At 39.1% G+C, this 14524-nt stretch overlaps 1 protein-coding gene across 1 annotated transcript; it reads right to left on the reverse strand.

Annotated features, from left to right (window-relative positions):
* Nucleotides 1-965: 965 nt before the first annotated feature.
* On the reverse strand, nt 966-13874 carry LOC117537891 (tetraspanin-5). Its single transcript, XM_034203281.1, has 10 exons — nt 13421-13874; nt 11179-11229; nt 6453-6599; nt 6180-6350; nt 5939-6064; nt 4699-4746; nt 3921-4037; nt 3771-3832; nt 2931-2984; nt 966-2827 (listed from the first exon to the last, which is right to left on the reverse strand). The coding sequence occupies exons 1-9, from the start codon at nt 13502-13504 to the stop codon at nt 2972-2974; spliced, it is 819 nt and encodes a 272-aa protein (XP_034059172.1). The 5' UTR covers nt 13505-13874; the 3' UTR covers nt 966-2827; nt 2931-2971.
* Nucleotides 13875-14524: the final 650 nt, after the last annotated feature.

A 14524-nucleotide genomic window follows, 5' to 3' on the forward strand; every position in this document is an offset into this window, starting at 1 on the left:
AGTATTCTAAAGCTGGTCTCCAAGTGAGAATGTGATACTACAACCTCATATGGTTTTGACCTTTGTCCTTCCACTGGTTAATTAAGTGCTGTTCCTTTGATCAGTTTTTCTACCCGAGATACCCTTCTTAAAGATATAACAAAAGAATGCAGGAGAGGATTAATTAGCGTAACACAAGTCATCCTTTCCACCTCGTCCTCAGCTCATGCCCTGTGGATCCTTCTGGTTTCTGTGCCTGTCAAACTGGTTGAAAGATGAACAACAGGCCTTTTGGCGTGTCACAGTAAGAAAAGCACAGATGTAAGTATTACTGGTGGCTGAACTCCATTTAGCGGCTCCAGTTTCAGAGTCATGATGTGATGCAAGCAGGCTCACTGTCACTCTGATTTACTGGGACACAACAGATCCATTGTTATTGCTATTAGCAACAACTGTGCTCATTCTGAATCGCAAATTACAAGCTTAAATCTCCTATTTGCAAAAAAGTATACAGGGATTTCTTATCAACCGGTCATGCTTATTTTAAACACTTATTGAGTTCAGAATATGTTTCTTTTGTCATGTCAGCGTCCATCTCTTTAAGTTGGGTCGTTTCTTCTTAAAGCAATTTGATTGTTTATCAAGTGAAACACACACCAGGCCGTTACCGAATAATTATTTAAAATAATAAACCACTAATTACAGAAACCTTAAACAAAATTAAACTATTTTGTTTCCAGTGCAATGGTGCAATTAATTATTGTTTTGCTTTGACTTGAAGTAGCCTAACCCGGCTGGTGATATTCATCTCAAACAAAAGATAGAAAGTGCTGTGGTATTGAGTTTATTTGTTTAGATGTTTTCCAATAACTGACATGTGAATAAGGTATACATGTGTGTCACTTGCTCTGAGATGAAGCTGAATTTATTATTTTAGTATTACCTACTTTGGCCAACTTTATCTAAACACAGCAGACAAACAGACAACAGTTTGCAAAGACCCACATTTATTCAGATATATATTTACAACTTGTCACAATCCAGTTATTTACAAGAATCAGGAGTACACGTAAAACAAAATGTATAATCAGGAGTATGTATAAATCACAAATATGGCACTGAGTGGTAAGAAAAGTGTGATCAGTCAACAACAATCATATGAAGCTTTTAGTGGAAAAGGGGATATTTGACTCCAGCTGTATTATATTTATAAGATATCAGAATGCAGAAATGCATTTTTTGAAATATATTTTTGGTAAGGATGTTCAGTTCATCAAGGCTGCAGGAGATCTGCCTGCAAAGTAAACGCTGAGTAACACACTGCAGGTTCACACCGCCTTTACATAAAATGGCTGCTTTGACTTTCTTGCTATGCAGTTCTATTGACATGTTTACACAAAATGATATGCCTCCATATTGTTAAGAAAGAGAAACATACAAGTTGTATTTCAGTCCAAAGTGTGCATTTAAAATAATGCTGGTGAAGGAGCATGTGTGCTGCTCTGCTTTCAAGTAATGTACAGTAGGCCTATGTATATAGGCTATACATCATTTCTACGTTCAGTTGAGTCCCACCAAGCAGTTCCAGCATGCCATTAAAGATGAGCATTGGAAAAAGCTTGTATCCTAATTTTCCAGTGAAAACTTACAGATCAAAACATTTAACACAACAAAAGAGGGTATCTCATCAAATAGGCAGATTCCTTAAAGGAAACACATCGGCAACAACGTAAAAAAAAAAAAGAGGGAATGGACACTGACATTAAGGTAATGTGCAAGGAATGACATCACACTCATAATGTGCTGAAAAACATTTCCTGTCAAACTGCTTTTGGAACAAATATCCAACATTATGGAGCACCATGAAGTAACAGATGTAGTTTGCACGTTTTTAAGGAAAAGTGCCCCCTCCAGTGGCTACTGCTTGACTAACAGTCCATCATGACAGAAATCTCTCTTGAAGATTACATTATGAAGATTAAAGTGCTTAAGGCTGAGTTTTGATTTGGATGTCACATCTTCTGCTTTCTGTCAGTATGTATTATTACTTGTCTATCTCAATGACAAAACTCTTAACAACTGCAACTTTGCAAAGCACACAATACCATTCATATCTCTTTGTGATACTACAAGTTTACTAAATCTACCTCAGCCCCAACAATACTCTGCTTACAAACTGTATGTATCTGTAGAATATGAGCATAATGTCACAGATAGAAATGAATTCAAAGTTAATTATCTGTCTCTTTAACTATATTTCAATAAACATTCAACAAAGTGCTAACCAGCCGAGTCACTTCAAACTAGTTACTATTTTACAATTTTTTTTTTTAAATACCTAACATTAATGTAATACATGTAGAAGAGCCATTGTCCTAACAGTAGACAATAGGCATGCAGTGCATTTCCAGAATCACTTTTATCTTTGTACACAACTTTTACATGCAGTGTTAAAACTGCTGCTGTGAGACATATAAAACCAAGGGCTTTTTCTGAGGGAAGCACCACCTCTGGTAACACATCAAATCTGTTTGTCCTGTGTACAAGTAATGACCCCCTACGCTCCTCATTTTCAGAAAAATAAAATAATCTGAAGTGGGACTTTTCCTTTGAGCCACTTCACCACCAAAGCTGCTTATAATTGTGTAAAGCCTTTGCATTGCATTTGTTTAATCTTAACTGTATGAAAGCTACAATACATTTTAGAACTTGTGCTTCATTCAAAAATGGGGCCACAAATAACTCTAAAAATAACTCTACATTTACTATTTACATGTGAACAGGACTCTTTGTTTGGGACACAGCTGATTAATGTAGTTCTCTTCGGTGCTGGCGTCCAAACAGAGTCCTGTAGAAGAAAAAAACACATGGGAAAAATCAATTAAATCCATCAATACAAATATAAATATGTATATGCCACAACATTAATGGTGAAAGCTAATAGTGCTTACCTGGTACATCCTTCTTGCCCTTTGGAGTTTCTGTGGCGGTCTTAGGTAAACAAACTGCACAAAACAAGAGGAAGATGTATGAACAGATGCATTAAATGAAGACATTATGCATATTACGTAACAAGACATGCACACGTCTCAGTGAGGACGTGCAAAGGTAGAGAACAGCATCTGGCACAAGCTGCCTACATGCATGGAGTCTAACGAAGGCCACAACAAACACATCCATCTCACTATTATTTCTTTATGAATACTACAAGTGTTGCTGGTAATTAACCCTTAAGGCTGTAGTTGGGCACAGTGACTTTGGTGCCATTGTCTGCAAGCTAACGTACTTAAAATGTAAATGCAAAGTGTTAATGTAATACTATGTTCACCATCTTAGTCTAGCATGTTAGCTAACATTTGCTAATAAGCAGAGTACAGTTGAAGATGGTGGGAATGTCATTAGTTGGCAGGATTGTACTCAAAAGCACAAATGCCAACCTCATGGTGGCGCCAATGGAAACTTTAGAGAGGCTCACCAAAATTAGATTAATCCCTTAGGAGCCATGAAAGCCAATTGTGCTAATCCAACCAACAGATGTTAGGGTATTTTACAGGACAAATGATCCTTTGACTTGATGATGCTACAGGAAAGGTTAATCAAAGTAATTAAAATGCACACTAAGGAGAATATGAATGTTGATATTAAAAGACTGTACAATATTTAAAGTTGTGGAGATATTTCATGCCTTGTACATTCATGCAGCTAAACATTTGTGTTTATTCATTTAATATCAATATCAATAACTCCTAAGAGTGATGTTGTGCCTAAATGAACAAAATGTTGCCACCTACCAACTTTCTCTCACAGCTTCAATGTCGCTCACGAGATTCTGTGCTAAACAAATGCCAAAAATCTGAAACAAAGTTCAACAGTTTTCATTAAATTAGTTAAAGGTCGACAGCGATGAGATATTAAACTAAACCGTTTGCATTGTTCCTCACCTGTAGTAATGCAATTCCAATAAAGATGCCTGCCACCACTGTCAGGTTCTCTTGAAGCCACTTCTCAAACTGAGGAACGCATCCTTTTATATAGATGAAGGTCCGCTGCTCAGAGTCCTGACAAAACATAAAAAACATGTGTTACAGCCTGACAATCACCAGCATATGAAAGAGGTAGTTTCTACTTTGTTTATTCTTTTCAAAGTCCTAATACCTAATACTACTGGCGGCGATGAGGTGGGGATCTACTTAGCTGTGCAGCACTTGACAGCATAGTTATTTGTAATGGTAGCACATGATTCTCCTTTTCATCTTGTGGTCTCCTTCACAATAAAATCCCTCTGCACTAATGTTTCCTGGTTGTTAACACACTTTGCTCACAGTTTTTCTACTCTGACTCTTGTAAAACACTACTCTACTCTGGCTTCTACTCAAATGTATAACCAAAAAAACAAACACAGGCTTTTCCCTATGTTATGCCTCTATGGAGAAAGAACATGGCTAATGATGGGGGAGGGGGGTCAAATCCCAGTGCATTGCTGCATCATGAGTAATACCATACGGCCCAAAGTGCTGATGGGGAGCCAGCTGCTGCGTTTTGAAGACTGTGGAGTAGTGAAACATACTGAAAGAGGAACATTGTGCCGAGGGTGGAGTACCTGATGACCTCATGCAGCCAAATAGAGGCTGAAAAAGACAGAGAAATGTCTACTCTTCTTACTTTTGGGCGGGGCTCTCAATCTCTGGTATAAAGGAACGTTTCTGTTAAGCCACTCACCGGTTTGGCTCGTATGTCGTAGCCACACTGAGTGTTGATTACATCCTCCTGTGAAGAGAAGACAGTTGATGACTTTTTTCGAAAGGTGAAGTCAAACAACTTCAAATCCTATACTTGAAAGATGTTAAAACATGAATGCTGCTTTTTTTCATTTAGAAATGTTTCACTTCCGAGGCTATGTGAAATACACCTGTGAAAACCTGCAAAGTCTTAAACGAGAGACTCAAAACTTGGATAAGAGTCAGATTTAGGTCACAACATTGGGACTTTAGACTTGAGTGCTGTGATTCATGGTTGACCTGGTAAAATCCTGAAACATTTAAACAGAGAGCGATAGCCTTGAATTGTCACGCAGAATGAATATTTAATTACTAAGCATGTGCATGGAAGACATTACTTACACAACTGTGAAAGGAACATTTGGTGTTATGTTTATCTTTCCATTAGTCATCAAATCCCACGGAAAGCACAAAAAAAGCCTGATTAGCCAAAGCCTGATTTAGTATGTACTTCTCTGTGCCAGAAAGCTTAACTTTCTCTTAATCCTAATACACTGTGTGCCCTAAAGATGCAAGACTTGGTCTTTAAATGCTGTATCATTTTCAAGGTCAGTAATCGGGGCCTTGTAGTCTTCTAGTTGACACGCAATTATTTTATGAAAAATTGTGAGTTAGAGAGACTTAAAAACATCTCTGATTGAACTTTAAAGTCCTATTCATGCTAATCTTTGTGTTGCTCTCAAAGAAGATGACCTTTGTGGAACAGCGTGTGCTTTGGTCAGCATTTAAAAAAGACTCTTGTGCAACTTTCATTACTGTGAAGTACGCCTGTTTTGATAAAGCACGGACACTGCTGCAGTTCAAGCATTTTTCTGCCAAAAAAAAAGTCTTGGTCAACGCAACTCCTCCCAGACGCTTTTCGACTTTGCTGTGCTGGCAGAGTCTGAGAGGAGTCAACCCTGAGGCCTCGACGTCCTGTTGGCCGGCAGCCATGATAGTTGACAGCGCCAGCCTGCCTTCTGGAGGACGCAGATAACAAGGCTATGAGATACAGGGAGGATCCTCAAAATTGTCCCTCTATCTAAAGGATTCAACATGTTCAAAAAGTGACTTACTCAATTTGTACTCCACACAAAAACACCAAATTACACCCATAGGCATGTTGTGTAATGCAGTAAATGGGGATAATTTGGCTGTGGATGAGAAAGACTGAAGTGTAGTGAGTTTTTGTGGCGACATACCGCAGGATCTTTGGTGCAGCAGGAAAAGGGCACTCCACATTTCTCACGACTCGGGTTTGTATCAGTGCAGTTAAAGTAGATGTTCAAATTCCAGTCGTCAGCTCCGAAAGCTCCACAACACTCCCACTACAAGGTTAAACAAGCAAAAATAAACACACATGAATTCCTACAGTGTCCCACAGAAATGTTAAAAACAACACTGGAGTGAAATCAGAACTGAAGATAAAGAAACATTGCTCACGTATTCCTGGGTGAAGTCTATCAAGTTCTGCAGATCAATGTCGTCTCTGTAAGCCCGAATGTTGTTGTTAATGAAAAAGTTGAGCTGGTCCTTGATCCAATCCTTGAAGACAAAGGCCAGGACTCCTGCAGTCAGCTCCAGGAAGAAGATGATGCCCAGGAACACAGAGAACTGAAATACATTTAGCAATTATTATTATTATTATTATTATTATTAGATTCAGAGTGGAAAAAAACTGTATTTCTTCACCACGTGTTTGATAAGGAAACGTACAAATTTAAGCAAGAAAGAGTTTTCTCGCAGTGCTCCGATGCAACCAGCAAATCCGAGGACGAACATCACACCACCCACCACCAAGAAGAGCCAGACGGGGTCAAAGCCCCCCAGGTCTGTGATGGAGGAGATGTTGGAGAGAACACCCTGGAAAAACAAAGAGAAGGGTTAGAGGCTTATGGCGCGTTTCCACTGCAGGCCTCGCTCGGCCTCGCTCGGTTTGGTTAGGCCTTATTAGGCCCGGCTCACTGCGCTTCCATTACAGTTTAGGAACTGGGGTAGTTACTATAGTAATGCAGTGTAGGCGGAGCCGTGACGTCATCTTCAATGAGAGCCCCAGAAAAACAACACAGCCGTTAGCTCTTAGCACTCAGAGCTCACAGCTCTTCATATCCGTTCAGAAACTAGACAAAAGTTAAACAAGTACAAACCGCAGACTGCCTGTGTCATGGCGAATACAGTCGCTGGTTTATTTATGTCTGTATAGGCCGTTGTTGTGAGTGTGGACGGTCGGAGCATATAACGTTAGCTTAGCCAAGCTCCATTTAGAAAACATGCATTTTAAAAGGGTTTTTCGCCTGCCGTCTGTCTGCAGACTTGTCAAAGCATTAATTCATGGTTTTTACTAACCGGTATCAGTATGTTGTTACTTCGGCATCATTTTTTAAACGTGTATTACAATTAAATCACGGTCAAATATGTTCATCTTGTTGTAGTTGTAGCCCCCTTGCGAGCGATTCTCTCTATAGTTTAGCATACTCAGCCCGACTCAGCCTGGTTGTTCCTGGCCCTAGAACCACGATTTTATGGGGCCAGAAAAACTGTGAATTAGGACCCGCTAGCCGGTACTAGGCGAAGTGGAAACGCAACCAAAAACGGGCCCCGCACGGCTCGGCACGCTTAAAGCGAGCTACCCGCTGCAGTGGAAACGCGCCATTAGAGTCATAACAATAGAAATCATTTAATATCTCGGTGAGCTTGGCATAAACACCCTCCCAAAGTCAGAACTTGAACAGTTTGATGACACAATCTAGACTAGGGTTGCCAACCGTCCCGTATTAGCCGGGACGCCCCGTATTTGAGCCAAAAGGGGCGTGTCCCGGACGGGACGGACTCCGTGTAAAGGGCAAAATAAAAAATATGTTTCTGTTTGCGCGCAATGCAGTGTGTCTGGCTGTGTGTTTGTGTGCTGTATGTGAAGGGTGCTAGGACCGCTCAGTTGACAGGGCAGGCACAATGCTCGCACGTGTGTGTGTGTGTGTGTGTGTGTGTGTGTGTGTGTGTGTGTGTGTGTGTGTGTGTGTGTGTGTGTGTGTGTGTGTGTGTGTGTGTGTGTGTGTGTGTGTGTGTGTGTGTGTGTGTGTGTGTGTGTGTGTGTGTGTGTGTGTGTGTGTGTGTGTGTGTGTGTGTGTGTGTGTGTGTGAGTCAGTCAGCTGATTGATGGGAAAATGGTTGGTTGAAGGATAACATTAAGTCTAATAATGATGTACCGTGCATGTTCACATCATGTATACTTTGCATTACTTAATACCATTTTTCAAATATTTTATTTTTTAACATTTTGGACAAAATAGCCAATTGTACATCGAGGTGCCCAGATGTCCCTAGTGCCCACCTATCCGATTTGAACATGCTGATGTACAATGTGATATAGTAGCCTAATGCAGGTGTAAGACCATTGTGTTTGTATTGTGTTATAGGTATGCATAGTTTTCTATGCATTTTGAGGGTTTTGGGGGGTTTGACCCCCAAAAACATTTTCGAACCCTAGGGGCTGGCTCCCCCAAAATAATTAAATAACATAACCCTAACCTAACCCGAACCCTAAAACCGAAATAAAGTAACAAAAAAAAGTAACTAAATCCGCCAGAAACCCGAAAATCTTCGCGCGCGGGGGACACATGCATGCAGGGCCGCCCCTCCCTACAGGCCTATCACGCAGGCTGCATGGGGCCCCGCCTTGCGCAGGGGGCCCCGCCCAGAGGGCCTCAGCTGCTGTGCGCAGTTCTCCGCTCAGTTCTCCGCTCACCCCCCGCGAGAGTGAGAGTGAGAGATGACAAGGGGAGCATGTCTGTAACCCGACACCGTTGTAATGTATCGACATCTGACCAATCACGGCTTTGATACGGCCACTAGTGCAGGTGAAGAGATGTCGGTGAAAAGACAGTTTCAGTCCGGCGCAAAAAACAAAACATGAAGAAACCAGAGCATCACTCGAAGGTGGGATATTGTATGAGTCAAATGTACAACTTGCGAATGTTGTATAAGTCAAATTGCCAATTGCCATATTAAAACATCAGCTGCAATTCACGACATGAAGAAGGCAGTCTTTGCATAGCATATAGGCTAATGGAGATGCAGTTATTTCCAGCATTCTTTATTTAACATTCATTCAAGTATGTTATGCCTTTTATATGCTAATGTACAGGAGGAAGAGTGATAAACTGTCTTTCTAGTTGGCTTACATAACAGTTAAAATGTACAGCCTAAAAAACATGGAGCATGTTTTCCCCTTTTATTCATTTTTATGTCAATTTGCACATTTCATGGTGATGCTCAGCCTCTCCCCTTAACTCCTAACAGTCATCATCATGTCAACCACAACACAGAGACATACTGATAGAAATGTGTGTGTAGTTGTTGATACATTGCTGATAGAGGGAACTAGAATACAGATTTAAGAAATATCAGTTTTTGAGCATGTCATAAGCATGTTTTGTCTTGACTATATTACAACTATATTATAATAAAATAATATAGTATTTATATTATTGAATTGATTATGATTATCATTATTAGTAGAAGTAGTTTATTTGCATTAATTATATTTTAATCTTTTTGAGGCTAGTATTTGACAGGAAATGCAGACGTATTCACCTGTAAACGCATACTGAACGACATACATGCACATTTACCATTTACCTCACTGTATAAAAAAGTAACTGTGTTGATAATAATAATAAACAGGAATTATATTTGCAAACATTTTTTCACTCCTGTCGGTTGGGGGGGGGGCCTCATCTCACAATGTCGCTTGGGGCCCCAAGTTGGCAAGGGGCGGGCCTGCATGCATGTGTCCCATTTCTCCATTTCTAGAAGTTGGCAACCCTAATCTAGACCAAGCAGCTGGCTATCTTAGCTTAGCATAAAGACTACAATCAGGTTGTTGATTTTACACCAACATTTTGTTGCTCTGCATGGTACGGCCAAGCTCTTTTTAATTAGAATCTCCCTTTTTCGGTTTTAAGTTGGTCGAACTTTTGGATCAACCATATTTTTTTTGACTGTGGTGTACAATTGACAGTGCAGTGGTTCTTCTGATGCGTTGCAGATGTAAAGCATTTAGCGAGTGTTGCGTATGATGTTATGGCAGAGGGGATTAGTCAATTGTGTACTACAGATCAAACAAATAGGATACCACATGTTAATTGGTGAGCTTTAATTATGTTGTTAGGTGGAGTGTATTCTTAGCGACTGCAAGAATATTTCCCTATTTCCCAAAATGTTCCCACTCAAACTGTTCAACCTTAGTATTTTCTGGATCCATCTTAGCACCTGTTTCGATGTATTGTTATTGCTTCTTTTGTCTTCAGTTTTGTAACTTGGCGAGTGAGCCCTTTATATTTTTGGATTAATTAAGCTATATTATCTCATTTTGGCAAAGCAGTTTCCTCTATCTTTTTTTTCTCCCGGTTATTTAATATTTTGTTACTTCTTCTTCATTTTACCCTAGACTATTACCTAACAATCATTGTTAATTGAATCTTTTTGGGGTTTCTGACTGTTGGTCAGACAAAACAAGACATCTGAAGACAATCACCCTTTGCTTATAGGATGTGTAATATAACTTACTTACTTACTTTAATAATATCATTGTGTGATGTTTATCTATATAAATATATCTATATCTAGCTTTCTTTTCTTTTCACTATATCTGTAAAGCGTCTTTGAGCACCTGTAAAAGCGCTAACAAAATGAATATATTATTATTATTATTATTATATTTACAATTTACTATATTTAAGAAGATGTGTTGCAATGTTGTTAGTTACACTCTATGTGCACCAACAGTATGACCTTCATCTCAGGTGAATTGAGAACATCCTGATATGGCCTCCCTACCTCCCTAACTTCCAGAATGCTCCTTTCATTATCACCAAGCGTCACCCCTCCCTTTCTCCTCTCGGTGTTAAATATGCAACCCAAACTCTATCCTTCGTCTTTCACTCTGCAGACTGTATGCTCTCTGTATGACTGACTGCACGTTATTGCAAGAAATAAAATACGACAAAGACAGCTGCATGGTTTGATTCTCAATCCACATTTGATAAATACATTTCCACCACAGATGTTATTTTGGTTCATTGTTGACCAAATAGTTAATGATATAATCTTTAAAGGTTGTCAGTGAAATTCCTTACAAATAAATCTCACTGGACTCTATTTCACTTTTTCCACCCATCAGCTGAGAAACACAATGAATGAATCTGTAAAATGCATCAGATCTGTTCTTCTGTCCATTGTACAGAGGGGCGTCCCACCGGAAATCATGACATTCCTTTCAGATTCAGTAAAGCCACTGCTATTATATCGTTCAGCCAGACGGGTGAAAGCACAGGAGATGAATGTAAATGATCTGCTTAGTGTGTGTATCCATAAGTGAAAGGATTTACACAATGAATGAATTAAACGTATTGTTTCACAGGGAGATAAGCCGTTAAATCACCTTTTCGTTCCATGCCCACAGCCCGATGCCGAGGAATGCCAATCCAAGGAACTAACAGACGGAGAAAGAAGAGAGAGACAACAGAGCAAATTATTTTGCGCTGACTGCAACATGTAGTCATCACACAAGCACAGAAGGGAAACCACAGAGAGAGTTTCCTGGCAGTGATCCAATAGCTTAATATTTCTCTTGACAGTCTGCAGGAGACTCCCACATTAGAAAGCATCTTCCAGCAGCTTGAACGCATTACGACTGTACAAATTTCCACCCTGAATGTAAGACTCCAAAACCACATTCCAGGAGTTACAAAGTCAGGAATCAAGGTCAACATTACAATTAATTTAAATGTATAACATTCAATAAAAACTATAGTTGATCTATTGAAAAACATAATTTATTAGTAATTGAAGTAATCTAATAATGGGGATTTGTTTTACATTTCAATATTTTTTCCAAATACTGGTCAGCAGATGACAGCAGCTTGTGATGGGCATTTGTCATTTTTCTTTACAATGTATAAACTGAATGGTTGGTCAATTAATTAAAAAAAACTGGAGATTGAGACCAAATAGAATAAATAGGAAAAGCCTCTGATGTAAAAATGTTACAGTAGAATTCGTTTTCCTGGGTAAATTGTTACATTTATTTGTGTAACGTATTTGGTGGCTTTTGTTGATCTGAACGTGTAGGATTGAAGAGATCAAAATATCTGCATAAAAGATTCACGATTAGGTTTACAGTAAGTGTTTTTGTGTAGGATTGTAAAACTGGCGTATATCAACAGAAGGTGAGTGTTATTTGGTATAAAAATGCCAATTTCTAATAAGATTAATAAGAATTCAGACAAAGAATAAACCTACAAGCCCCATTTAGCAAGACTACACTCTAGAAAGAAAAGCTGTGAATTTAACACTACATTTTGTTATTGTTTAATCCGTTGCAGAGGAAGGATGAACAGATGCGTCTGACACTTCCTCTGATGATATATGTATGTTGAAGGGAGCAGAGGGGTCACTGCCTGCTTACTGAGACCCTCCGTGGGGCCAACAGGTGGACTTCCTCTGAAGGGCCACACACATGTTGGCTCCACATACGTCACTTCAAAAAGGGACAGATGATATGAGGATATATTTTGAGACATGTGAGTATGTGGACTCTGCAACTCTTTCTTTGAATTTTCCTTGACATAAGAGTCAGTTGACGTTTTTCCACAGAAACATTTTTCCAGTATTGCAAATCAATGAGCCTGACTGCTGTTTAGCAACATTGGATTTGATTTAAATGTCTGGAATAGCCAAAAATTGACAGTCACATCCGGGTATTTAATCCATTAACAAATATATTTCGAAATGTTCTTGAGAATAGACACTGATTTCAAATGTAGATTGAATTAATCAATCAACAGAAAATTAGGCAACAATTGATGAAACATGTAAAGTAGTGCTTGGTTCAGCTTCTCAAATGTAAGGATTGTATCCTTAGCATTGTGTAACATCATTGTAATTTGAACATCTTTTGAACATCACTGTTGGTAAGTCAAAACAAGGAATTGGAAAATGTCCCTTTGGACTGCTTTCTGATGTGTAGACACAACAGATAATCAAGAAGAAAACTACCACTGACACTCATGTCAGATAAAGCACCATTTATATTATTGTCGATTAATGCATAGCATCACTAAGCCATCTGCTATTCCTAATAACTCCTTTAGAAGACATGTTTTAACCTGCTTTTACACAGTAACGTTAAACCGTATCAGACCTCCAACCAGGTTCTGTATTCAATTGGTAACTGGAGGCCTTAAGTGGGATGTCCAGAAGTCACAATGGGGTTACTTGTGGGATTCAAAGCCCTGAAGGTGCCTGTTTCTCCTGTGATTTCCCTCAGTACATGATGATGATCAGAGAGGGATTTACTGTTTGCTCTGCCCAAACATTACTGACACCACATTAAAAAGCGCTCAGATGTAAACAAGGGATCACTAGAGCTCCCTCACACTGATGCTGTCTACACAAAAACAAAAGCTGAAGGGTGACAGTGCAAGCAAGTGCACAGGAGCTGTGCGCCTATAATGCAGGGGATGAAATCAACCCCATCATAAAAAATGGAAAGAAAGAAAACCGCTCTCGCTGAATTAGAAACAAGGTTGCTGTTGACGGAGAACAAAAGCATGTCATGTCAGTGAGTATTAAACTGAGGATATCAGGCCTAATGTCCTGAACACAGCAAACAAGGGACTTACCCAGAATATGATGTTGAATCCGAAGATAAAATACTTAATGCAGCAGCTCACTTCATGAGCCTTGAAATGCTTTCCTGACATCATTTTGGATGTGTTTTTGTTATCTTAAACGCCGCCCGCAGTGAAAAGGGAATTACATATATGGTCCTCTTGTGTTTGACAGCCTGGCTGTGGAAACACCTTTTGGTTTTAAGGCTCGACAAACGCGCCGTCAATTGTTTTTGCGTCTAATAATAAACATCCTACTGTATCTCCGCGGACAAAAGGCGCAGGAGAAGCCGCAGAGCTGCGTTGAATCTGCCGGTGGGATATCAGTAGAGATATCCGGTTATTTCCGATATGGATCTCCAAAGGTATAACGGTGAAATAAATCCCCTGATATCCACCAGATTAAAACCGACGGTCTTCTATTTGACCCATAATCTAGACATGGCTGGTTGATTTGTGCGGGAACCAATGAGAGTCTTCAGTGATCACAGGAGGCGGGACTTCCTCCTGGGCGTCACTGCCCTCGTATGACCATGTAATACAGTCACCAAAAAAAAACACTTTAAAGTATTATTTATTCATTGCCAAATGAATCATTTGACATTTGATAAAAAATGCGAGAATATAGTATTAAACTTTTAGACCCTTTTTGTGTAAATATAAAAAGAACTGTTGTATAACACTTAAAAACACACTTTATTATAGGTGATTGCATTTTATTCAAGCAGTTTTTGTTCAATATGACCTTTATTTTAAATGTTTCACAATATCATTTTCCAAATTGTATGTCTTAATGCCACTGTTATTTACACATTATTTGACTGTCAATCAAGAAGAAAGGGAAGAAAGGGAATTTTTTAAGATATTGGCTTATTTCACAATTAATGTTTGTTTTTTCTCTGTGTAATAATTCATGTAATTTCAATATGGTATTTTGTATATCAAGCACTTTAGATCGTCACGTAAATCAACATGACTTCACAACTTCTGCAATTTATTTCAATAAAATATGCTTCACTATGATATAAACCCCTATAGAATTAAAGCAGAAGGGAATGTATTAGATTTACACATCTGCAAATATCTAGTTCAGATCAGGCTGTGTTAAAAGCTTGC

The sequence above is a fragment of the Gymnodraco acuticeps genome, unplaced genomic scaffold, assembly GCF_902827175.1.
Source record: "Gymnodraco acuticeps unplaced genomic scaffold, fGymAcu1.1, whole genome shotgun sequence".
Lineage (NCBI taxonomy): Eukaryota > Metazoa > Chordata > Actinopteri > Perciformes > Bathydraconidae > Gymnodraco > Gymnodraco acuticeps.

Coding starts and splice junctions, on each gene's coding strand:
- LOC117537891 (XM_034203281.1), bottom strand. CDS start 13,504: ATGATGTCAGGAAAGCATTTCAAGGCTCATGAAGTGAGCTGCTGCATT. Junction 6,351..6,452: donor ACTCTTTCTTGCTTAAATTT/GTACGTTTCCTT, acceptor AATGTATTTCAG/TTCTCTGTGTTCCTGGGCAT. Junction 6,065..6,179: donor TAGACTTCACCCAGGAATAC/GTGAGCAATGTT, acceptor TTAACCTTGTAG/TGGGAGTGTTGTGGAGCTTT.